General features: G+C 35.8%; 1 protein-coding gene across 2 annotated transcripts in view; it reads right to left on the bottom strand.

The window, feature by feature from the left end:
- Nucleotides 1-25529, bottom strand: part of SMYD3 (SET and MYND domain containing 3) — a 402948-nt gene that overhangs the window by 60965 nt on the left and 316454 nt on the right. For both annotated transcript variants that reach the window (XM_027683730.1, XM_027683739.1), the window contains exons 6-8: nucleotides 22968-23035; nucleotides 20453-20555; nucleotides 11966-12076 (exon numbers count right to left, since the gene is read on the bottom strand). In XM_027683730.1, coding sequence (XP_027539531.1) covers nucleotides 11966-12076; nucleotides 20453-20555; nucleotides 22968-23035 — 282 coding nt within the window. The remainder of the gene's footprint in view (nucleotides 1-11965; nucleotides 12077-20452; nucleotides 20556-22967; nucleotides 23036-25529) is intronic.

Here is a 25529-nt window from a genome sequence, read left to right as displayed (position 1 = left end):
AATATCTTAATGCATGAAATATCTCATGATAAAATTGTAGTTATAGTAATTATGTTTTTTAATGTACACTGCAATGCAAAAAACCAGTATTTACTTCAGCATATGCTTTCTGAATGAATGAGTACAAAATACAGGAAGTTGATTGTTTAGCAAAGTACATGCAACATGATTAAGATCATACAATGTTGATCAGTCTACTCTATACCTTAAAATATTTAGTGCATCTGAAAAGTTAAAAGTGGCAATACCTAGAGCACTGATACAAATTGATTGCCTAACTCACCAGCACGTTTCTTGAATATTCAGTGTCAATACTCAAATCCACACTCTCCAGTCTCCAAGTTTTTTAAAGTCATGAATAAAAAAGGTTGAATTAATTTTTTACAACTGCAGCTCTTTAAGACAGTACAATGCCTGCAGTTTCCTCCTCTAGAATTTTGCCAACAAATTTGACTGCCTACTATACGAGTATTAGTTTAATATAATCAAAGAAGAGGTTTGCAAATAGCTTTAGAAGATATTGTACAGTGTTTTAGTAACTTCAAGAACTTCTACTTTAGAGAATTATTATTGACTATCCTCTAACTAAAACCAATTTAAACCAGTAAAGGTTCTTCCAGTGTTTAAGGGAAGCAGTTAGAAGCATTCTATAAGGCAAATGTGTGCTTGAAACAGTTTCCACACCTTTCTAGCACTCTATTTTTCTGATTCAATAATATGGACATTTTAGTCATTGCCACAAAAAATAGGAAGAGAGTGGAAAGGACATTCTCTAAAATGTCATAATGTCATGGAAGCTATTATAAGACCCTTGAATATTTCTCAGGGCCTTTATTTACTGTTTGGATAGCTATCATGCAGCTGGTTCCTGTTGACTGCCAGTGTTATGGGTATTTACATGCCTCAACAATCAGTGGTGATCAGCCAAGGTGATTCAAAGCAAAGGGAGGTAGCCTACATCACAAAACATATGCTGAAAGTTGGACATCTTGACTTACCTGAGAGCAACTGTTAAAGGGATCTGATGCAACAACATAATTTGGTGATATATAATCTATATTGGATTTCTAATTTTCCAAAACAGTTCACAGTAGTAGTAATCTATTCCTCTGTCTCCTGATAAGTACTCTCCCCTGAGTACTTCACTCACTGATTAAAACCAGACAAACTGTTCTCCTAACATATTTTTCCCAGTCAAATGAATGAGTGTTGCCCCTCTGACAAGCATGCTATCTCAAACCTTTCTTTTTAAAATATCTTTTGCAGGTCGGGGTTTGGGGTAGGGGAGAAGCAGGTCACTTCATATGGATCCCTGTCTTCATTAACCAACTACAATTTACTAGTAACTGAACTTCACAGTATCTTTCTCCACTATACCATATGCCTATAGATTTAAACTACTGTATTTTTAGGCAGTAGCTGGAATTAAGTCAAAAGGTTTCAAAACTCAGAAGGATTTCTTTTGAGTGATGCAAACTTAACATAAAGTTATACACTAGAAATACTCTGAGAGTAAAAATCGTCTAGATATTGTCAAGGGAAGTGCAGGAGCTTTAGTTTATATCCAACAGTTGTCAGCACTGACTAAGATAAAGATTCACACCATAAGCAATATGACACAGCAACATATTTTTCTTAATGACAGTGTTCAGATAAATCTTGGGCAGAACTGTGATACACTGTTTTACTACAGTCCCCAGTTCAAATCACTTTTTAGGGCAAAATCGACAGCTTTCATAAAATTCCCTGAGCAATCCTGTAGAAAATAGCGGGACATCCTACAATGGGTCATCAAATTACAGAGCCCTCTGCTGTAACTCGTGTGACTGGAGTAAATACAGCCTTTTCGAGCCTGATTTTCAAGTCTTTTAGAGAAAAGAAAGTTCCTATTCATGTCTTAGAATAAAGCTCACAAATACAAAATTTGTTACTACAGCTTTATGCCACTGTTGTGATATTAATTGAATTAATAGCAAGAAACTTATATGGCACACTGCTTATCATAGCAATTTTTCAATCCAAAGCATTCAGTCTGCAGTTTTACAGTCTTAAAAGTTATAGGCTTCCTTGTTATTCAAATGAGTTCATTCTTGCTTTAATAGGCCTCAGAGGATATTAGTTGGGACTGCCACTGATTTAAGCACTGAAGAGCATGATTCTGTCTTTCTCAACCTATGATGCTTCCTACGAATTCAGCCAGATCCTCAAACTTTGAATTATTACACTGTCAAAAAGAAATTAGAATGAATTCATGATACCTGATGAACTTGCCACAGGGTCCTAAATCAGTCAATCAATCTTTGAAAAAGAAAATTAAAAATAAAATTTGGCAAGCAAAGAGTGTTTGAAAGTTTAGAGGCAGCTGATAGGAAAGCCATCTTTCTTAATTTAAATAAGCCTAGAGTGAAAGATGCTTTTCCACAATTTGGCATGGGAAATGGTAATGTGAGTCTTTGCAGTAAGTTTCATACTGAGATATACTAAAGAATAATTAATCCTTTTAATGGTACTTGTATAATGGGCATTTCAGTATCTGTTTTATGGCAGGAGATATGAAATAGGGCTGCACATTACTTAACAGAGATCACAAAACAAATAGCACCAAAAGAAAACAACCACCATCAGGTATTGCATGTGTAATATATTGCTCACTAAATAGGCATATCTTTAAAATTGTCCCTGTATGTTCCACACATGTACCTATGCACATATACATATATGCACACAATATTGCTTTTCCCACTAAAACCTATGCTTGTCCAGTGTAGATACATGTCCACTTCATCACAAAAAGCAATTACAGTGAAATGGGTCACAGAATACAGTGTTCTTCCAAGACAGACAGGCTAAGGAGATGGTTTAGTTCAAAGATTTAATGATGGGCAGATTACCAGGTTAAAATCTGGACTACTAGATAAAACTTTCCCCCAGATTTTTTAAACTATCTTGGACCCATATGAAGTAAAACCATGATCATACTTCTGGGCCCTATGTGCACAAGTCTGCCTAACACAACCATTCATGATTCCTCTCCTCTCCTCTGATTGGAATTATCAGAAAACTAGGACAACAAACACAGCAATGAAGCTAATTTTACCAAGCATTTACACCTACTATACGTAGTATTTCATTCTAGTGATTTCCAGGCATTGAATGGACAGTAATTGATATCAGAAAAAATACACCGTAAGAAAGTTAAGATTTATTAGCACAATTTTTGGCTAAGGAAAATAAAACACAAAGAAGAAAACCTGCTGAACATCATGAAGTATATAGTATACAATTAGGATGGCACTAAGAACCAGAAATTTGGAGTATGAAGAAAGTATACTCGGAGTTTGAAGAGAAAGACACAGAATGCACTGATATGAAGGAGCATCATAGGAACTACAGTTGAAAAACATTTATTCAGAATGAAAAAGATTCCTCTGGACTAGTTTTTGAGTGATATCTTCAATAGGGAATGAATTTGGAGATAACAAAAACTTTTGCTGAAATTACTTGAAGATGGAATATTGAAAAAAATTTCAGCTAATAAAATAGTGTCCTATTTCAAGTTAGTCACAATTTTGCTGATAAACAGTAGAGTCCTTTTCCATCTTGTTTTCTTCCTCTATGTTAACATGACTCAGATAGTTTGCTGACTTTACTGTTTTTATTATTTATAAAACTGGCAGTATCAGAAACAGCTACACTGCTTTAGGTTTTTAGACTGTACAGAGTAAAATGAATACTCATCCCAAAGATGAGAAAAAACATTGAAATGGAGCAAAATATATAGCATGCCAGCAAAGGCTGAAGTTATGGTCAACCCATATAATGTTGATGTCCCGCTTTGGACTTATAAAGGTAAATGGTAAAATTCTTTCCTTGTCAGAAAGGTATTTAGCTTACATACAGAGAATGAATGAGAGAAAGCTATTTCCACTCATTTTCTTTTCCTTTTTCTCTAAAATTCATAGCCCATTACTTAAAACACTTGGAAAGACAAAGATCTAAGCTCCCAATTTCTACTTGATTTGGAGAAGGAATCTTGAAAAAAGATACGTTGTACTTTCTATATCCTGGACTCACCTGAAACTCACCCACCACTTGAAGCACTAACAGAATTGTGGGGTCCCCCTACCCCATGGGGTCTGCTCTTACACTGAGGATAGACTTTCATTCTGACTCTGATGAAGATATTATTTTTCCAAAGTGGAAGACCTTCAACAGGAGAGATTCCTGTATCCAGAAAACAGAATACCAGTCAGTCCAGAAAACTGCAATTTAAAGTTGCAACATCTTTTTTTTCCCTTTTAAATGACTGAAATTGGGTCTGAATTGAAATCCACCATATTTCAAGTAAATTACTTAATTAATGAGATTTTAAAAGAGCAAACGTTGCAGAGTAGAAAAAAGGGACTGAAAAAAGTGACTGATACTAGAAACTTCCTTGACAGGCTGAAACACAAGACCTTACAGGAACCTCAGCGAAAGAGAATTCAGAGATTCAAGCTCAGATAATGCAACAACTGGCTTCAATATATATTTAGGAAAAAAATATGAACTGGGTCTCCAAAATCAGTGCAGGAAAAGGTGTTTGGAAAGTGGTCTGTCTGATCTGGTCCTGTATTTTAAATTTTTTAATTACTACTGTTTCTAACTTGCTAACGCAAAGCAAGACCTTTCTTATTTCTATTAATAATTCAGAAGAGGCCAAATAGTGACTGCTATAGGAAGGACACTATTTGAAAAAAAAAATCATAACAGTAGTAGCTACCTCTAACAACAGTCCCAAGGAAGCTGGACATTAATAAAGGGGGAACACTGCCATCCAGGCACTTAAAAGTAGTTGCAACAGCCTAAAACAATGATGACAGTGGACTATGTTCCCTTGGCAAAACAGTGTTTCTGCTTAAAATATCTGCCAGAAGATTTACATTTCCTCTTAAATGGCTGGATCTGACAGGAATGAGATTCTGCTCCCCTCAGATGAGGAGAAAGCCAGACTTCCAGGAGAGTACCACACTCTAACTTCTACCTTTGCTTCAAATATGAACTTGTTGGACCAAACTGATACAGATTTCCCTATCAAGGATCTCCTGAACAGGCAAGGAGTTTACATACAGTTTTCAACTCGTGTCTATTTATAACAACAGCTGTATCTTTTCCATGACCTTGACAATCCAAGTGAGCTCCAGCTGACTGCTGCCAAGGGGTGACCAGAGCACACTGAGGCAGTCTCAAAACAACTGAGATAGGCAAGTTGTTATGGAAAAATGATCACAGTCCATTTGTCACTGTCTTTGGAATGGACCTTTACTGGAAAAGAATTAAAATGCTGAAAGACAGAAGGAGCCTCAGAAGTCTTGTAAGAAATGCTAAGATGCTGAAGAGGTGGTGCCTTTGTAAATGAACAAGAGATCTCAGAAATTAGAAGCAGTTGCCTTGGGTTTTGCTGTCATTTTTGGCACTACAAAAATAAAATCCCTCTGTCCTTGGCTGATGGGAAATCCATCCCAAGAGGGTAAGATCCTCTGAAAGGGAACAGAAAAGTGTTAGATTGACGGTTGGATTTCAGGAACCAATCCAGGGTTTACGTCACTACCAAATGTTTTGCCAGAAGGAAGGAACTGTTAATCAGACAACCACCTATGGAAAGAATCAGTACTGAGTCCGAGTGGGCTGCTAATTACTGATGCTTGTACTTGGTGCTTTTGTAGGCACTGGTTATACTAACACTGGGCTAAAAGAATAGGTGGGTGAAATATTTTTGATCTCTGGCTTGATATCATTTTGTAGTTTGCTTCAAAGGCAATTCAAAGGCTAGTGGCAAAACAGTAAAAAAGATGAGGAATAAACATTTTTTACAATCAACTATTGCAAACTCTATATTTTATTAAGAAATTATTAAACCATAATTTTATTGGAATAAAGTCCTGATCTTTTTCTTTTCTTAATTTTGTAGGTTAGTACTAAGAAAGTTCCTTAGAATCATGACTAGAGATACAGATGCTCCTAGTTAATTTTTTGTTTTGATCAAGGGGTTTTATGTTCAGTTAGTTGTATAAACAGACTTATTTTCAACAATCCCATTTAATCCTTGCTTCCCAGGCCTTGTCTTTTGAATTCATTTGGAGATCTCATCTTTCATATGGTACTTGGAAAACTTAGTGAGACTGTAAATGTCTGAAAATAAATAAATATTGGGGAAACTGGGACAGAAACTTCTGGAATTTGGCAATTCAGCAATTTAAAAAGGCACTTCTTAACATATAATTTTGTGTTTCCTGTGTCCTAAATATATGATCCCTGAGGGAGGGGTGATATTTTTGTACTAACACCAGTACAGTGATCTTGCATGAAGCCTTTACATGCTAATTCAAAACAACAGTCAATAATAATATTCTTCATGTAACAATGTCTATGTAATTTAAGCATATATTCTTCAAAGGTATTGCTGACACCAAACATGGACATCAAAGGTAAAAGTGTCATATCCTAGTGTATTCTTCGCCATATTGAAGTACCTTTCAGAAAACCTGGTGAGGCAAATCAATTATGGACATTTGCCACAGCAACAAATTCATTCAACTTACATAGAGGTTCATTTACATTTGATGAAATTCCTAAACTACAGTTGTGTTGTTTTCTCAGCTTGTAAAAGAATGTAAAAACTTCTAGTAGGATCAGAAACTTAGTCAGTGGGGTTTTTTAATAACAGAGATGGTGGATGTATGCAATAACAGCTAAAGAATTGCGAGTGACATTTTTATGTAGAGGTAGATAGCTTGGCTGCTGTTCAGGTGACCTAATTTTGAAAGTCCTTGAGTTGGAAACTGGACTTATGATGTTCTCTACCAAACTCAGGATGCAATATAAGTAAGTACTAAGCAAAGCAATAAACTGATTAAAGGAATAAAATACTTACTGGCATTTTGCTATTATTAACTTTGGCAACTATCAAACACTGACCAAGTATAACAATTATTCAGACTTAAACTCATTGCTTTTGACCTTGTAATAAATAAAAGCTTTCAAAAAAACAAGATAAACTAAAATATTAAATCCTAGATCCAAAAGAGAAAGACAACTCATAACAAAGTGATTCTATAAGCACAAATGTCCCTGAAATCCTTGGCTGAAAATGTAGAACATGAACAATACCCTGGCTCATGAGTGTGGAAAAAACTGTCTTCATTTAAAATGTTTGTCATCAATGTAATCCCATCTTTAATTATAATTAATGCAAGGGACTTTTATATGCTGGAATGGTAATATGTTGCCAAGAATTCAGCTTTTACAAAGGCACACATTTCTTAATTACAGTGGAGATTGATCTTAACATGGAGTGAAGAATAATGCATAAAGCTGTCAGAGATACAATGAACTGAAGACATTACAGTAGCTTTAACTTGAAGTACAGACAGTCTGGAAGTACTCTATGAGTGACTTTTAGAAAGACATGTTTATTTCCCTCTATTAGTTACTAGGATTTTTTTCCAACTTTGGCCAAAAGTGTTGTTTAGATTTGTAGCTATTGGCATTTAATTTGTCAGAACTGAACCGCCAAAAGCTTCATCTCAATCTTATCTTAACCAGTTTACGGTGATGTAAGCACTTGCCAGGTTTCTTGACCAGCTGCCAGAAGACACTGGCTACCATTTTGATTAAGTTCTCTTAGAATTACAGTTGATACTGAGACCCAGGCACCAAAACTCATTCAGGATATCCAGTTCCAGTTAGTGCTGCTGTTTGCCTCTATATATTCTCATCTTTGTGACATCTATGCACCTGGGTTATTTCATGGCTGTGCTCACAGTTACAGAGGAAGATAAAAAACTACTACTGTATAGCAAACAGAGATTAGCTTTGAAGTCCTTTCATCAGCAGTGACCAATGAGGAACGTTTCCTCTTATTTTGCATGCAATGCAATTGCGACTGTACAGCCATGGAACTCTGTTTGGTCTAGGGCTGTGTCTGCTCACACTGACTGCCAGTGTGTATCAGTTGATGCTAAACTTCAATTACTTTTTCTTCAGCAAGGGTCCTTGTGGTTGGGCTGCACTCTGTTTCAGGATACTTGAAAGTGTAGCCTTTCCCATTTTACAGTCTCAGATACTGACAATTGTGCAAGGGAACTTTGTACACTTAGGCAGTGGTTAGAGAAGATTGTTATGCTGTATGAAGTTGCTATATCTAGCTAAAAAGACCAAGTGACTATGAATTTCAGTCCTTGCTGATGTTGGAGTGAATTTTGCTTTTTTTATATAGCTGTAACATGAAATATTACAGTAAATGAGAAATAAAAAATATTTCTTCGTAGATAAGTTGCATCTTAAATCATAAGTCAGAAGCCTGAAATATTATAAAAAGCCCTCATGTAACCTAGAATGGCAAAAGAGCACTTTGACACACTACTCTTGTTTGTATGCAAACCTAAAATGTGTGACCGTAGTACGATGTAACCACTATCCGAATTTAATCAATTTTAACACAAATAACAGTGAAGAAGCAGTGACACTGACTGTAAGATATATTTGTCTACAGCAGCAGCTAGAGACAAATGCTTGAAGTGATCTGCATAAACAAATTTTAACGACAATCTGGCTGTTGGCATGCTGAAACCTACATAGTTGCAACTGCACTCTGCTTATCCATGTCAGCTAGAACAGAAATGTAATCATGTGATTCTTGATTTTGTGTTTATATAACCTTCATGGAGCAGCATAATTTATCTCACCAAACTTCATCTGTTTAAAGTGTGGGCATTTACTTGAAGGCATTCCTTTAACCTCTTATATCCATTCCAGTTTTCATAGATTTCTACTGAAAGACAATATGAATGAGCTGTTTGTCTTTTCTTTGGGTATGGAGGGAGGCATAAAGCATACATATAAACCTCAAAACATTTCACTTCAGGAAATTATTCTCATTTAAACAAATCCATCACATAAAGCTAAAAGACCTTAGAAGATACAGCATCTTTCTTTATTATCCTTTGGGCATCAAAATACTCAGCAGATGTATAAATTACCAACTTCACCCTGAATTTGTGGAAACTGAGCAAACCAGAGCTTCACAGAACATTCACAAAAATGACCACCAATACAGACAGATTGATCTGGTTTCCAGTCAAAAACCTGTTCAGCTCCAATTGAAATGGTAGCTTCTCACTAATTATGAAAAATAAGAGTAGGATCTTAGAAAACACAAAGGTTGCTTTTGAATAAAATGAATGCCCAAGGTCACTTACAGTCAGTAACTGACTTGAAAACAGAAACTTAATACCATCTTCCTTTTTCACGCAGGCATATAACAATAAATGAACAAGCCTTTAAAAATATAGCAGGAAACATACATTTCATTGATAATAATCTTGCAAAGTATTTTTATAAATATGAATAAAATAAGCATGCATGTAACCAAGTTCAAATAGATATAAGGCTTACATGCTCTTCATATAAATTGTAATGTATATTTCCCACAGGATTCTCAGGATTGCTTTTAAAACATTACAAAGGATGTAGAATAAAAGCTACAATGGAAATTACCCGATTTAAAGTTTTACTTTTGATTGCTGTGTGCATCTCAGGAGCTTTCACTGGTCTCTAGTACGTGCTCAGCAGCTCACAGGCACACTCAGCAAGACTGGAGTAACAAGAAGCTATGAACTCTATAAATGTTTGTTAGTGTTTGTTTCAAAAAGTATTCTACCTTTTCTGATGAGACGACTACAATTGAAAAAATTCCCAACACCCAAGAACTTACTTGAATGCATAAAGCATTTCCGCAATTTGCATTTTTACGTTTAAGAAAGAGATACAAGATGAATTGCTGTTGACTAAACCATCTTTTTTTGCAAAGCAATGTTGTAGTATGGGAATTTACTGTTAGCTGATTATATTTATTGATTCACAATGTTGAATCTGCCACTCCTGATGACCCAAAGTTGCAGATGTTGCCTATTCTGTTGAAAATTACTTTCCTTTTTAAAAATTTTCTAAGATGTCTTGGAAATTTTTCTCAGTATTAGGGGTATTTCAGCAGGGATGCTATTGAATAATTTTGTCAATTGATGACTTTTAAGCATCTAAATTCAGACATTATGTAGTTTAAAAACCCAGGATTTCACCCTTGGTACCTGCAGTGTTACTTGCCTCTCAGCTTACCAACAGTGACTGAAATCAATGGAAAAAATAAAAGTCAAAGTTTCCAAGCTAGTCATGTAGGGATTTTATAAAAACAATTTTTCGTCACAGAGAAATGAAATGTAATACTATGAGGACTGCTGCAGATAATATCTAATCACTCTAGACTGAAGCTGAGGATAAAGATGTCTTCTTCATAGACAACAACAGACAAAGTTGCCATGAGGCTCCTAGACTTTCACAGACCTCTCTACATGGTACCAATGAGGCTATTACAGAATTTCAGACTGCAGTCACACAGAGCTTTCCAAACATTTTGCAATATTATTCCCAAGGAAATTTTGCAAATGGGCAAAAAAAATCTACAGAATCTGAATACAACCCACAGTTATATTTTCAAAAAGAAAAAAAAAAGTATTAATTTTAACCTATGAGACTATTGTTTTCAATAATATATGCACATATAATTTCACTACAATATTTTTTGATGTTATATGTTGATTTTTACAATGACATGTACACCAGCTTGGGGATATTGTTTCTTAAAACATTCCACATGCTGAATGGTCTTTATACCACTTGTCTACCCCTTCACAAACTGCTAAGTGATCCTTAAAGACTCTTTAGCCTGCTTATTTTTCTTAATCATCATTGCATCTGTAAGGATGCCACTTACCCAAAACTAATCCAAGATTTCACGGTACTTGAGTGACCATCTTTAAAAGAAAGACAAAAGGAGGTCTTCACTTCACTGCCTCTGAATAGAATTGTAGCAGTCTTTACCAGGCACAGAATGCCAACACAGACAGGAAGTAATTTAGCATTATGTCATAAGCCTGAAACTTTTTTGAACTGCTTACTGATGAATCAAAGCATAAGTTACAGTTTAAACTTTGGGGGTTCCTTTTTTTTTTCTGTATAGCAATTATTTCATGAATCATATTATGCTCCTTGGAATTACATTTTCACCATTCCTACTATTTCTAATCAAGCAGGAACACATTTAGCTACGGCATGTGACTCACCCCAAACAGGCATTTGTGAAAATAAGAACAAGTGTACATATAAGTGTACAAAAGAGACGAAACATATAACCTGCTATGAAGCCAGCCTCATTCTGCATATTCCATTTGATCATTCATGAGGCTCTGAGCCAAAATTATTCCTTCAAGCCTGTATAACTATGAAGCAACCCAGAATATAATTAAACCAGGCTAGGCTGAACCCTGGTAAAAGGTCACACTACAACTACTGACCTGCTACTCCAAGAACTTGTGATGTAAGTGAGCATAAAAACTACAGTCATCCAAGGAGGTTCACCATTCTAAGAACTGCTAAGTCTGGTAATTCTTGAAAATTACTGATGCAGGTGTTGGTCAGAATTAATTCAATACTATTATGAGGATAAGCACAGCCTTCCTGTACTATCAGACAATTGGCTTCAGTTAAAGTTCCAAGATTATTCTTTTGAATAGAAAACAAAAAAAAATTCTTTCAGCTTAAAGTCATGTTAAGTCTCATGTTTCAAGGTCCTTGAATCTCAAAGTGATCTAAACCACATATTGGAACTGAAAGTAATTCCTAGCTTTACGAACAATACATATTTTAGCAAGAAATTTTTCTTATCATCTTGCCAGCATTTCCCGCTTTTCCTTCCTTCACAGTTGTCTTCCACAGCAACATAAACAGCACTAAGAGCAGAGGTCATTTTCTCCTCTAATCTAGTCATTCAATTAGTAGCAAAAGATAAGTATTACGTAAAGGAAGGGAAGCTGCTGACAAGCCTAGGAAAACTCTGTTCATTGGCAAGGAATTTTTTTACTCAACCTACCTTCTCCTGATTCTGGCAGAGAAGACAATCACATTCAAAGCAATATTGGCGCACCAGTTGCTTTTGGCGTTCGCTGGTAGGCATCAGTGATTCAATATAGCTGATGGTGAGCTGCATGCAGTACATAAAAAACCAGAGTTGGTATATTTTACAAAAATTCCATTTTCAGTGTATGTAAAGCTAAGGTAACATTTTTTGGATATAACATTTTTTCCAGCATAAAATACAATGTTAATAGACTATTTCCTAGAAGAAATTGCCTCCTTTTACAAAGAGTGGGGGAAAAAAAGGACAAAAATAATTTCCACAGAAGAACACTTCTGCACATTTCAAGGTCAATATTCTTTGAAATTATTTATCACCCTCAAATTACCACTATTTCAACTTTTCATTCTAATTTGGAAGAAAAAGAAAAAAGAAAGGAGAGCAAGAAAGGAGAGCAAAGAAAGTCAGTATTTGAATTCCATGTGAATGAAATCTCATTTTCTGTCTAGCTTCAAAGTTTAAATGTGTATTTATCACTGCTGCTATACAACATTCCACTATCTCCAAAAATTTTTTCTCAAGGAAGCCCCTACTTTCTTATATGTTTAAGAAATAATTCCCCCTATGTCATACCCATATTCAGTATGTCTGTGATGTTTCCCTTGTGACCAAGGAAGCACAAAAGCATTGCAGTCTAAGTTGTTGAAACTATTGACAAGAAGATGTATTAAAATGATAAAAGAAAATTTGTGCCTACATTTGTGCCATTTTCAACTCCTCATGCTGTACAGAGTGAATTCCAATGAACTACAGAGAAGTCTGTAGTTTGTTCACTTTGACGCCTGCCAGAAGGAATTTTACAGGGCTAACCATTTGTAGAGTTCTTGAAATGTTTAAAGTGTTGCACAGGCACAAACTAATGACAAGGAAAAGAGTACAACAAAAAAACCAGTCTAGTTCAGACCAGCATGCAGTCAAATATGCTATTGAGTGATTACACTATGTGCCCAACACACTTTGAAACGTTACAGAGAGGTCAGAGCTAAAAAAAATCAGGTCATTATTTCATCCTGAGCCTAGACACTTCAACTAATTGGTAGAATTTTCACATGGTTCTCAGTTAAATCATGAGAGCCCACTCAAAGAAATTACAGGAAAACCTGACCAATTTGTAGCAATGACTACGAAATCCATTATCAGAACCTGCATTTTGCGAATTAGCGAGCATTCTAATTGAATGAGCAATTAAGAAGCAACTAAAACAATGCCTGCTTTCTTTCTTGCTTGCTATTACAGTACAATTTGATTACATACTGAAGGAGGACTGTATTAAAAGAAGTCTACTGAAATGGAAAAGTTAAGTATTTGAAATTATCATAAGCAGAAAGCCTGCAGAAAAAAATAAATATGGTCTCATAATTGAAGATTAATAATATAATTAATGAAAGAGACAAATTAAAGTTCCATAATTAATCAAAAGTTAGAAAGTGTGAGAACTTTTAGGTTTGCATCCTATATAATGTTGTTCTGTCCCAGCTTGTGCATGTCTGAGCCAAGAGAGGATTAGTTTCACCACTACTGGCTTACAGCAAAACAGAATCATAGGCTTCCCTCTGATCTTTCTACAGTGAATGGATGGAAATTGTTCTGCCTATTTATTTTCCACTCTTTTCTCCCAAGCTTGATATCTTCTGTCCCATTATCTCCAACGTCCCTCGTATTCTTTCTCTTCTCTACCCCTCAACATGAGTATCATTCTCCTATCTTATTCTCAGCACCTGATTATCTAAACTTGTTTTCCATCCCTCAATTCTAGCTCCTCAAATATGGGTATAATGGGATAACTTCATCATTGTGCCAGTCTCAGATCTGTCCTTGTGCCTCATCTAACACCTTTTCCCTGTATCTGATCACCTACACTCTCCCAAGTTAAAAGTCCTTGTTGCCCTACTCTGTTTTCTCAAACATCTTTAGTGACCCCAAAAACTTTCTCCTTGCTTCTTTCTACAGCTGGCTCTAATCTGCAACTTCCCTAGTGTGGCAAGAAAGATCTGTCTCCCTTCCATCCTACGAAGCATTTTCCAGCCAAGTTGCAGTCCTAACCTCACCCTTCAGACATTCCAAACCCAATTTCCCTCTCCCAACACAAGCCTCCCGATCATCATGCCTCCTTACAACTCTCAAGTGTTTTTTGTCAAAATCATTCCACACAGGCTGGTCCCTGTCTCTTATCCTCTGCATAAACATCTCTGGTTTTGACCCATGTCCTACTGGGCTTTAGGTTCAGGTGGCATCCAGAAGTAAAAGGGATTTGACCAAGTTCAGACACAGTGCAAGACAGTAGGAATCTTCTGGGAGAAATAATTCATGTGAGATTAGTCTATTCTTTGCCAAAATATTTAAGACAATGGTTTAAACCCTATCATTACTATTGAAACCATCATTAGGCAGGGTTTAGTTCTAATACTGCAAAACAAACACAGAGCCAATATCAAATATACTTTATCTATCATCAGCCTACAGGCTTTATCCCTTTCTCTCTTTATATTTTTGGCTTTTTTTTTCTTTCTTTTTTTCATTTATGTTGCAGAACCTTGGAAGTAGAAACAAGTTTGAAACAAGTAATTTCTTTTTCAGAGGTTATCAAACAGTTGTGGATATGAATAGTCACATAACAACCTGCTCTGGATTAGAGCATTATGACTGGGCATAAGGAGGAAGACGAGGCTTTTAGCATTTTAACAACTTAAGAGTTTCTCTTGCTGTCAGAGGCCCGAATTCAAGTTTCCAGTCCTACCAGCAGAAATCCATAAGTTGTAGCTAGCAGTCTAAGTGGGAAAATATAATTAGACTATTTAGAAACACGACCAACCTAACAGTGACTAAGCCTGCACTAACCATTTAATTGTTTAAAAATAAGAATTTTGTATTCAAGTCTCTCTCTTACACTTGTTTTAATTTTGGATCACTTCATTAGAGGCAAGGCTCATTTAACTTGTACATAGTTAGGAAATATGCACATTTATCAAAGGTTGTCTTAATGGTGTTTGCATGTGGGATGTATGCTATTAATTAAAACATTATTTCAGCTGACCAAAGCTTGACTCTTTATTGCATCACTTATGAAGAATGCAGTAAATCTTTTGCCCCCGAGCTGAAGAATATATATTAAAAAACATTTATGAAGGCATGAGACTTATGGACTCTCAAGACACTTCCCTTAGAAATTCAGCACTCTCTGAGCCCTACTTCTCACTCTGACACAGAAATTCTTTAACCATGGGTATGATGGTTAGTTTCTCATGTTCCTCATCTGCCAAATGAGGTGGACACAATTTTCCAGTACTGCCATGTTGCAGCGGACGTAATTTATGGGTTTTTTTTGTAACAGACTATAAGCTACAAAATTTCTAGACAGAAAATTCTGTAGAAATTTAAAATTAATTATTTTAATGCAAACAGCAGGGAGAAAAAAGTGAATCTTGTTTTTGCAATCATAGGTCTCAGGGTCTTAAAGAGGGTTTTGTACAGAAGTCTGTTAATAAGACAGAGTTATAGACTGTTATGGGTAACAGTCTATGCTCTTTCTGCTTTTGCATAAAAAATTAAAATGCCTTCTAACTAAACAAAAAATTTCGTTTTAAAAAATGTAATGTGACAAAATGTAATGTGGCAAACATACACCGATATAAAACTTGTCATAGAATTTCAATAACAAAAACATTATATAATTTGGTTGAAATCTATCTTGAAAATAGATTTAATTGATCACCTGAAATTATGATCTGTGTTTAGTATTAATTTAGAAAAAAAAAGATGCTCTGCAAGGGTACAGTCAGTTATGTGATTTTCTGAAGAAAGATACAAATTTGTTGTAACTGAACTCTGAAGCTGATGAGAAGCCAAGCACCCATTTTGGAGCAGAATTGCACCTCAGCTAATACATTCTATCTCTCTGCAGGACTAATTGCTTTGAAGGCATACAACTTTTTATCGGAGAAGAGGAAAAACCAGTTGTACCTGCCTGCAAAACACCAGGTAGCCTCAGCAATTAACAAAAAGTCAATTGAAATTATAGCACACATCTTGATGCTGTTTCAAGTGGTTACTTAAGGGTAGGGAAAGGATGAAGACCTCTTCAGAGCAGGCTGCTTGTCTTTTTGATGAAACTGGTTGATGGGATACCTTATCACCAAAGGAGCCCTCATAATCTCTAGGTGAATAATTTTTGCTTTCTTATGATCCTTCCCCGTATCTTACCTTTCTTTGTGACACTTAAATTTCATTTCTGTGAAGAATAAAGCACAAGAAAAGGAAAACTTTGTATGCTGTCAAATTAAAATCACCTAAAGTTATCAGAACTGTGATAGCACTACAGAGAAGTTGTGAAGGCTCCATCTCTGGAAGAGTTCAAGGCCGTGTTGGATGGAGCTCTGAGCAACCTGATCTAGTAAAAGGTGTCCCCGCCCACAGCAGTGTGGTTGGAATTAGATGATCTCTGAGGTCCCTTCTAACCCAAGCCATTCTATGATTATCTTGATGGGCAAAAATTTGTTATAATTAGTTTTGAGCTGCTGGAAGCAAGTTTCAGAATTCAGAAAGTCAGTAGGGATGTATAGAAAAAAGTCCCACAAAAATCTATCAGGTTTTTTTTCCCTTCACATTATTAGACTCAATTATGCTCAAAAACCTGCTATAGAGTCTACAGAGCCTTAGTGGCCCTTATAGCCACCTTGACCCCACAGCTATGCATGGAGATCAACAGTTGCTCCCAAGCCGCTTTCTCCTTTCACTTCTTTTGTCCTCTCCTGTTTCACTTCTGTGATGCCACTTTCAGGGCAGAAGACATTTAAATGTAGTGGTGACATTACCAGCTGATCAAGCACCAGAATTTGGGGTACTAGCATAGACCCATACTGCCTTATATGAATTATAACAGAGTCAGAGCAAGGACAGGTAAGTTAAAAAAAGAAAGGTTACCAAGCTTGAAGGAAATTTCCTATCAGAGCCAAGTTTTCACTTTAAAAATTCTATATTCAATGACCATTTTAAATGTCATTTAAATAAGTTACATAATGACAGAAATGAAAGCCTTTATTCTGAATGTCACCTAAAGCATTCATTGGCAAAAGCCCATGGGAACAGTGTGTTTTTGTTTTAAATGGTAACTTTCTGCCCTCAAAAAGCATAAAACATCATTAGCATAAAAATCAAATAATATACTTAAATATAAATCTGGTTTTCAAAGCAAAATTTAAGGACCACATACTTCTTACTATTTCTGCAACACACTGACTTCTTAAAGCTTTCACCTGGGAAACACATGAATCCCTTCTTTCAGTGCCTTCAAAAAAAAGTAACATTCATGACTTATTATTTTGTAGCACTTCCGGACTGTCAACAGTCTTTGCAAAAGAAACAAGGCCTAGATTGCTACGATTTTTGGATATGATTTTAGGAGTGATTAGTTTTCCAAATATACAACGTCATCAAATTTAGCAGTTTCATTCTATAAGGATACAGGCAAAATTCAAGTAAAGCACACAAAATACCACATTCTTTCGTCAAAAACGTGCAAAGCTGAAGAAATTTGCCTAGACATGAGACTAAAACTGAAATGAAACAACTTCAATCAGAATATAAAAACTTTTTGAGGTTTTCATAATTTTGCATGCTTTTTATCACTGACCTGATAAATATAATTCTGCGTATAGCTTGAGTACTCTGAAGTGTGGTTGGGGCATAAATGTTACTCCTGAACAAATCTGCACTACACTGCAGCAACTACATCCAATGTAATAACTTCTCTTCTAGTTTACAACCAAAAAACAACTAGTGGTTCCTCCCTCTTTATATGATTGTGCGATGACCGCAGCGGTCCATGAGCTCAGCTGTTTTCCCTGTGACTATAGGTGTTCAACAACTCCTTAACGTGTGCACTGCTGTAGTGTACTCTAACAGAAAGCACTACAAATGTGCAAAAATATTTTTACTTCTCACTGGCCTAGTGAACATATCATATTGCAGTGGCTGATACTTTCAGGCCAATGGTCCAGAAGCACTATCAAGTTTGTTCTTGTATGGATAGTAAGGCTATAGTCCTCTTCTACTAATCTGAGCTTGACTTAGTACTTAGCTTCTTGCTCCTAATAAATTTTGGTGCTTACTTACTTTCTATTAATTATTATATAGGGAATCTCATTCTGTCTGAGTCTAGTGTAACAGGATAAGACAAATTTTCTAGTGATTATATTTAAGTTTTCTTTTTGCCTCATGACTTGAAATAATGTTCATCTTACCATCTCAAGGCACCCAATCTGTTCAGAAAACCCAAACAGATTTCTCCCTAATGTATTTTCTCTCCCATTAGCTCAGATTCCGATGTACGTAATAGAAGTTAAAACTCAGCTTGTAACAGGTGATGTAGTTTTATGTACATGTGTGTAAATTCAATACATGGCTATTAATAAAACTCAGCTCACCCTACCTCTGGCAAGCAGTAAGGCAATGTGGAAAGAAGTTGTACCAAAGTCACCATGCAGAACACAAAAGGAAAAGTGGTAGCAGTAGTGTATGAGGAAAAGTAATTGGGTGTTGAAAATAATATTGAACTGCTGACTTGTACATACTCTCAAAATAATTTTATTTCCCTCCCTCTTCCCATAACAGATCTAAGCTAATACTGACTTTGCAGCTTTACTTTGTCACTTAAACCTTAAACCATTTTTCTTCCATAGACACATCCTTATTTAAAGAGTCACGTACCTCAGACTGAGACTTTTATTTCCAGGTAAGTCAAGGGGACAGCTGCTTTAACATAGTATGTAGGTTTACATGTTCCTTAAGGCAAGTATTCCTTTTGCTACCAAACCCATAAGGAACACTTGCAACAAAGAGACTAGAACATGAGCTCTTTGGAAAATTTTGATTTTATTTTACCACCTCAATGGTGGCAAAGTTTTTCAGAAATACAATATGCCCACATAAGGTGCAGTCATTTTAAAGCCTATATTCGCACAACTGCAAAGTCACCACAAACAAATTAGTCCTAGCTGCCCTGCTTTGTAATTTACATATATTTCCTGATTGCCTTACAAGGAACTAGTAAATTACACCATATCTGTTTCACTACCAATTTTAATCTAGAGATTTCTGGGGGCTACAGACCACTAACACAAAGTCTAAAATTCGGGTCATAGCTTCACAGCCATAGTACAGTCTGCACGTCATACCTGCACAGAATTCTACTTCATTTCTCACTCCAGAACCACCCAGGGCCACATCAGGGCCTCTCCACTCGGTAAAAGCTGCTTGTCACAAAGAATTGCCTTATGAAATTTACTTAGAAAAATATACCCAGGTACAAAATAAGATAGCTTCAGAATTTTAAGCTTTAATAATTAAGCCAAAGGCATCCCAGAAGACATTAAAATCTACAGTATTTTTAAATAAACAACCCATCTTAGTGAACTGGGAAGCCAAGAGGAAAGTTATGGTTTATGGATAAAATAGAAGAAAGGTGTCTATAATTTGAATGACAGATAACAGCTCCACAAATATATATTGCATCCAAAAAATATTCTCTTAGCAAAAATGTAAGTATGCAAAAACATTTCTGTTGGTTCTTAACAAGGTTTTACCTAAAAAAAATATTTTACCATTTACTTATTTTCATGGCCTACTGTATGTGGAAAAGATACATTAAAAAAAGAAAAACTTCATAGGGAGGAAAAGAGATACTACTTCTAAATTAGAATATATATGCTTTTCATATTCTTGGGGTTTTAAACACAGGCGTGAACTGTATTTACATTAGGTCATGATTTTGAAATGACTGGGACTGTATAGGTCACTGGTGCATTTAAATTTACATACATACACACATCTTTGCAGGTCTTATTAAGCACATTCAATATTGCATTGCTGCAAAACACATTTCTTTGAAATTATTTCCTAGCCACAAATTATTATTTTCAAATTAGTACAAATGCTGTCATAAAGTTGAGAATAGCTTAGATCAAATTAGAAATCTCTTGAAAAGGATATTTTGAAGTCTTTCCTAGTGAAATGGAGAAGAAAACAAACCATGTTTCGCTGCTCACACTGTCAATGAAAGGTTTACTACAACTGCGTGGTTGCAGGCGGACAAATGCTTGTTGTTGCAATGACTTAGTGAACACTGCATTCCACTCAAAAATATTCTAAGTGTTTCTGTCAGGGTAAAGACGTCCAAAAACAAACAAAATGAAGTGCCTAGAGGAGGAAAGGAGGAACAAGAATTTATCAGGACTGCCAGTGATTTATGAGAAGTAATGATTATGGGGCCCAGGCAGTGTGAAGAGATTATTCTATTTATCATTTTCCCCCCTGATAGCTATGTGCTAGAAAGTGGCATCAATATATCATCAAAATATTAAGCTGGTGGCCCTGCAGTCTGGAATTTATTTAGGGAGATGTCATTGTTGCAGGTGTCTGTGACGGAAGGGAGGACAAGTTAATTACCTCTTCACCAATCTGGATCTCTCGGACAGAGCGAAGTAAAAGCTGGTATCCTTCAAAAACGATCACACAGTTTGGGTCACAGCTGTGGTTCAGTAAAGACATGCTGTGAGGGGTGGTAGAGGGGGAAAGAGAGAAAAAAAAACTTAACAGAGGAGTCGCCATTGTCATTTCCCTTCAATAATTTAAAAGTGTCTAACATGATTACATGTGAACCATCAAGCAATTAAGCTATGAAACAAATAAAATCCCTGGTAAATCAACTGCTCTTGGTTAGGGGAGGAAAATTAATACTTAGAAGATTTATATTTATTGCTAATAGGAGCCATGCCTGGATCTCCTAATATGTTTCTGCCTTCTGTGTCATCAGGCAGGAGGGAGGTAATGACCTCCCAGCAACTCACCTAGAGGCCTGACTCAGGGGACAGGGCAAGCGGGGAACAAGGTTATCTGGACAGTTCAGAGCGAAAACTCAGCCTTTGGGCTGAATCATATTTCTGCTGCTTCTGCTCAGCCTCAGGGCCTTAACCTTATCACTTACCTGACTGTCATTGGAACCACAGCTCAACAGGGCCAACAATCAACCTGTATTTCATATCAGGAGAAAATGGAGTATGCTATGTCCCAAAGCCAAAGAATTTGGTGTGTAGAGTTGAAAGAAGAAACATGGCCATTGCCTCTGTTTTACATATATTTTGGTCCAGCCTCTATTCTTGTGGCATGTGACACCTGAAGCAGTACAGACCATTAGGGAGCTGCTGCCACCCTCAAGAGACACACACACTGCACAAACACGCCCTTTGCTCTTCTTGAAGGATGCTGTTAAGAACAACATGTCACTATATACTGTGAGTCACATGTTGCATTAGCTGAGAATGCCAGACCAACATCAGTCCCATAGCAGAAGTAGGGTTGATGGTTCTTTCCCTACGGGAATGACCCATTGAAAAAATGATTCTGGCATCATCAGCCTGGAAGAATTTTTGGCTTATGTAGCTCCTGGCTGCATTTATTTGCTTTCCTTGTCTGCCTGATTCAGCAACTCAAAATCACAACTGTTGGCAAAATACAGGATGTTCCCAAGGGTCAGAGACCTGCACCAAACTATGTTTATTCAGTTTTTGACTCTTAAAGGAGGTATCAACAGGATCTTGACTCTTCTGATAGCCCTTCTGGCCTAATAAAATATCTATGGTTAATCTCCACAAGGACCCAGTGATGTATGCTAGGAGAGAGTATCCATGATACTTACTGTGAGATCATTGGGTATACTCTCAAAGATGATGGCAAGATGATGTAAAGCAGGGCCATAGTATTTTATAGATTTTAAAATATGTTGTGATGAAGCCATCAAGCCATACAACAATGTACAACCTCTCAACAAGGCTAAACAAAGCACTTTTAATTAAATTTCATCTCATGGAAACACTAGTGGATTTGATGACAATTTCCTCTGGAAGCATATGAATTCATCAGGATGGACATTTGCCCAGGATTTGCAAACTACAGATTTAAGTTCACAGTTTTCCCAGCTCAGAATGGTTTGCTACAGCAAATCTCAAACTGCTCTGAAGTGACTTGAGAAAGAGTCTCTTGCATCCCTTGGCAATGTATTATCATTGAACATAGACAGACACTTTATTCACAGTTAGGGGCTTTTTTCAACCAAAAGCAAACATTTCTCTCATAATAATGATCCAAAATAATATTTCATTTTTCTCAAATGTGAAAATTATTTGTTTGCATTCCACTATGAAATCAAAAGTTTTGCACTTTCCATAACACCAATTACCATGTCCTCCTAACCAACTTTCCCTTAACCTTACCATAAGGCAGGCCTCAAGATATTAAGTTTCCTTAGTCAAATCTTGCATATGTGACATTAGTCGGTAAAGAATCAACAGTGAGAGGCCCACTGAGGTATTGACAAAATGGTTCAACCATGCATTAACAAAAAATTTAGATAGTAAAATGTCATTTTAAATTATACATACTAATTTTCCATATTAATGATTACAGGTAACTAATTCTATGAAGATAAAACCTTCTTACATACTTCTTACCTAATACAAATAAGAAATTCAAATTCATCTCCCAAGAGACTTATCTTTTCACCTTACTGGTTTGTTTGTTGTAGTAATTTACTAAAACACACTCAATCTTTTCACTTTAATTGCCAAATCTGTATTCTAAAGCATCACTGAACAGGTTTCCTTTAACTAGTCCCAGTTACATATTTTTGATGTCAGCATTTATTTTTACTTAGAAAAGACTACCACCTCCATAAAAATAAAATATAAAGATGTATCTTATTTAAACTTTTAATGCTGTAATCAGGGCTATTAAGAATGTTTTCAACTAGATCATATTTTTTATTCTCCTTTAATTTATTTCCATTTCCCAGTTTCTTGTTTAGACATGTTACCTTCTGCTTTGATGGCCCTTAGAGCTACCTTGAAAAAAAGGGAAAAAAAACTAACATAGATTTTGCCTGTGAATGAAACAGTGTCCACAGTACCTGGGATAAAGGCCAACACCAACATCCTGCATCTCTCCATTACTGATGGTGAAACAGTTACAGGTCACCTGTAAAAACAAGAGAAAAAATCCAGGATTACCAGAATCATTTGGAAACCCCAGACTCAAGTGAAAAAAAACCTTCCAAAATAAAACATAGGGGCAATTGGTAAATTGGATGGAAAACATTCAAGCCCAACACTGGTGCTCTTTCATTTTAGAGCAATCACATCTGGGACACACTCTCCTGTAAAACTGCTGTCAATTAGAAACAGAAATATAAGTATCCTGCAAAAATGTGGGGTTAAACACATGCAAAGACCTGACTTTCCTGTCCAGAGAACAAAAAAAAAGCCACTCTACACAGAGCCTGAGAAGCTCAGTTCAGAAACAACATAACAGATGACAGTGACTATTGACGAAAGTAGTGGCTGTTTCCATGCAGGGACTCTTTGCCGACACCAGGCTGTCACAGCACCTTTTAATGAGTAGCAGCGAAGCCCAAAGAATATATACGGGACAGTTTTGAAGTAAATAGCAACTCTGGTTGTGGCAACCTGATATGGGTACAAATAAATGCAAAGACTGTGCAATAACATATCTTTCACATAATGGGAATTTTGGTTTGCATGTAAAAGATCCCACAATAAAGCATGTTCAAATTGCCATTCAAGAGAAATACAACCTTTCTTTTAATCTCAAATATTCAGCTTGTAAGTGTATTCTTCCTTCATACAATCATACAAAGATAAAGTAGTTTTAGAAAAGGGAGGAGAAGTATGGAAGACACCGGCAAGCAAATATAATTCTACCCCAAACTATCAGACTGAAGTTTCTTGATGTTCAAGATACATCAACACTTAGCAAATTATTAGAAAGTATCATTTTCATGGGCTTAAACAAAAAGCAGAGCCCAGTTGTGAATGTATTTTTTAAACATTTGATTTTTTTGGGGAAGAGCTAGTTTGGAGGTTTTTTTTAAATTTATGTTTTAGATATGTTGGTCAGTTATCAACGACATACTAATAAAATATTTTATCTAGAAATATACTGCATGATACTGCATATTCAACAAAAGCCTCAGGTCTCTTCTGCATAACATGAGATTATTAATATCATTAATTCTCATTAGAAAAGAAAATGAGTAAGAGTATGATTTGGTAGACATGGAAATGAGATTTGAAAGTTGCAGTTTTATCTATAGAGTAATTGTCCAGAACAGTAAATGCATACCTATGTTTTAAAGAGGCATGCTGAACAATTTAATAGTATAACTTACCCTATAAATTGACAAATTATTATTTATGAGACCATTAGCCATAAGGTGCAAATGAAATCCTCTTCAAAATTTCTCATAAATTCTGACAGCTACATTAATTTAAATAAATGTACATGCAGTAGGGCATGTGTTTTTTGTAAACGGTTAGACAATACTTTGATTAGTCAATTATTTATGTAACCCATTCAAATGTTCTCAATCAATTACCAAAAGCATAGATCTTAATTATTTCTTTCATGCTAGCATTGGATATAAAGTGCCAGGCAACTTCTGAGCAAAGATTAGTCCATTTCAAGTGGCAATTATCCTGGCTTTAAAAATATTGACTTGATTTTGGTACTTATTGAAAAAATAATGCCTTCCAGGTAAAATAGAAAGAAAGTCAGCTTTTGTGACCCTTAGCTCTCTCTCACGGATTATGAAGTAGCAGAGGTCAAACATCTCTTGGAACTAAATGAACTCCTCTTTCTTGAAAATCTCTTATTATTACCATAAAACATTTATATTAATAATATTGAATTTTGATTACTGTAGAGTTATAGATACTATTTCATCATTTTCTATTAAAGGTATGTGTTGTATTATGTGAAAAGTTTTAAACAAAGAAGTCACAATAGTTTTACTTCTTCCTTTTCAGAAACATGCATTAGTTTTTTATACAAGGACGTATGAGAAGAAAAATGTGAGCAGAATGAATAAGATGAGATTCAGACATCAAGAGCTTCTTTCAAGAGTAGTTCACTGTGAGGCACTTTCTAACCTCTCTTAGATATTTTCACAGTATGCAGGTGCATCTCAATATCCCAGTGAGGTAGTGAAATGCCATCCAGTTTCTAATTATTTGCAGTTTCAAATATAAGACTGGGAATCCAAAGTATATAGAGCCAGATCTAAAATGGTTTTTAATACATAAACACAGGCAGAAGCCTAATTGGTCTCGTGAATTTTGAGCTACATGATTTTGCACACAATCTTACTACAGGTGCTCTAAGGTTTATTTAACCTCCTAAGAGACAATCTTTCCCCACTTTTAAACTGAGGTATGAAAAAACCGAACAGTGTTAGACATATAATGTGTACTACAGACAATAACCTTAGTCATGGCTTCTTTTTTGTGCTCAGCAAGTGGAGAGAGAGAAACTCAGATTACAGTGATGAGTGGAGGGAGATCTCACAATTTACAGTGTGAGAAATTCTGATTTAATAGCAATCCTTCACTGACAGTTACCAGCTTGCAACAGGCAAAAAATAGGAAATATCCATAGTCTGTCACCGGAGGATGTG

Source organism: Neopelma chrysocephalum, unplaced genomic scaffold (genome assembly GCF_003984885.1).
Source record: "Neopelma chrysocephalum unplaced genomic scaffold, ASM398488v2 Primary Assembly neopelma1_23, whole genome shotgun sequence".
Lineage (NCBI taxonomy): Eukaryota > Metazoa > Chordata > Aves > Passeriformes > Pipridae > Neopelma > Neopelma chrysocephalum.
The sequence above is the reverse complement of the archived record's forward strand: the minus strand, read 5'-3'. Positions and strand labels throughout refer to the sequence as shown.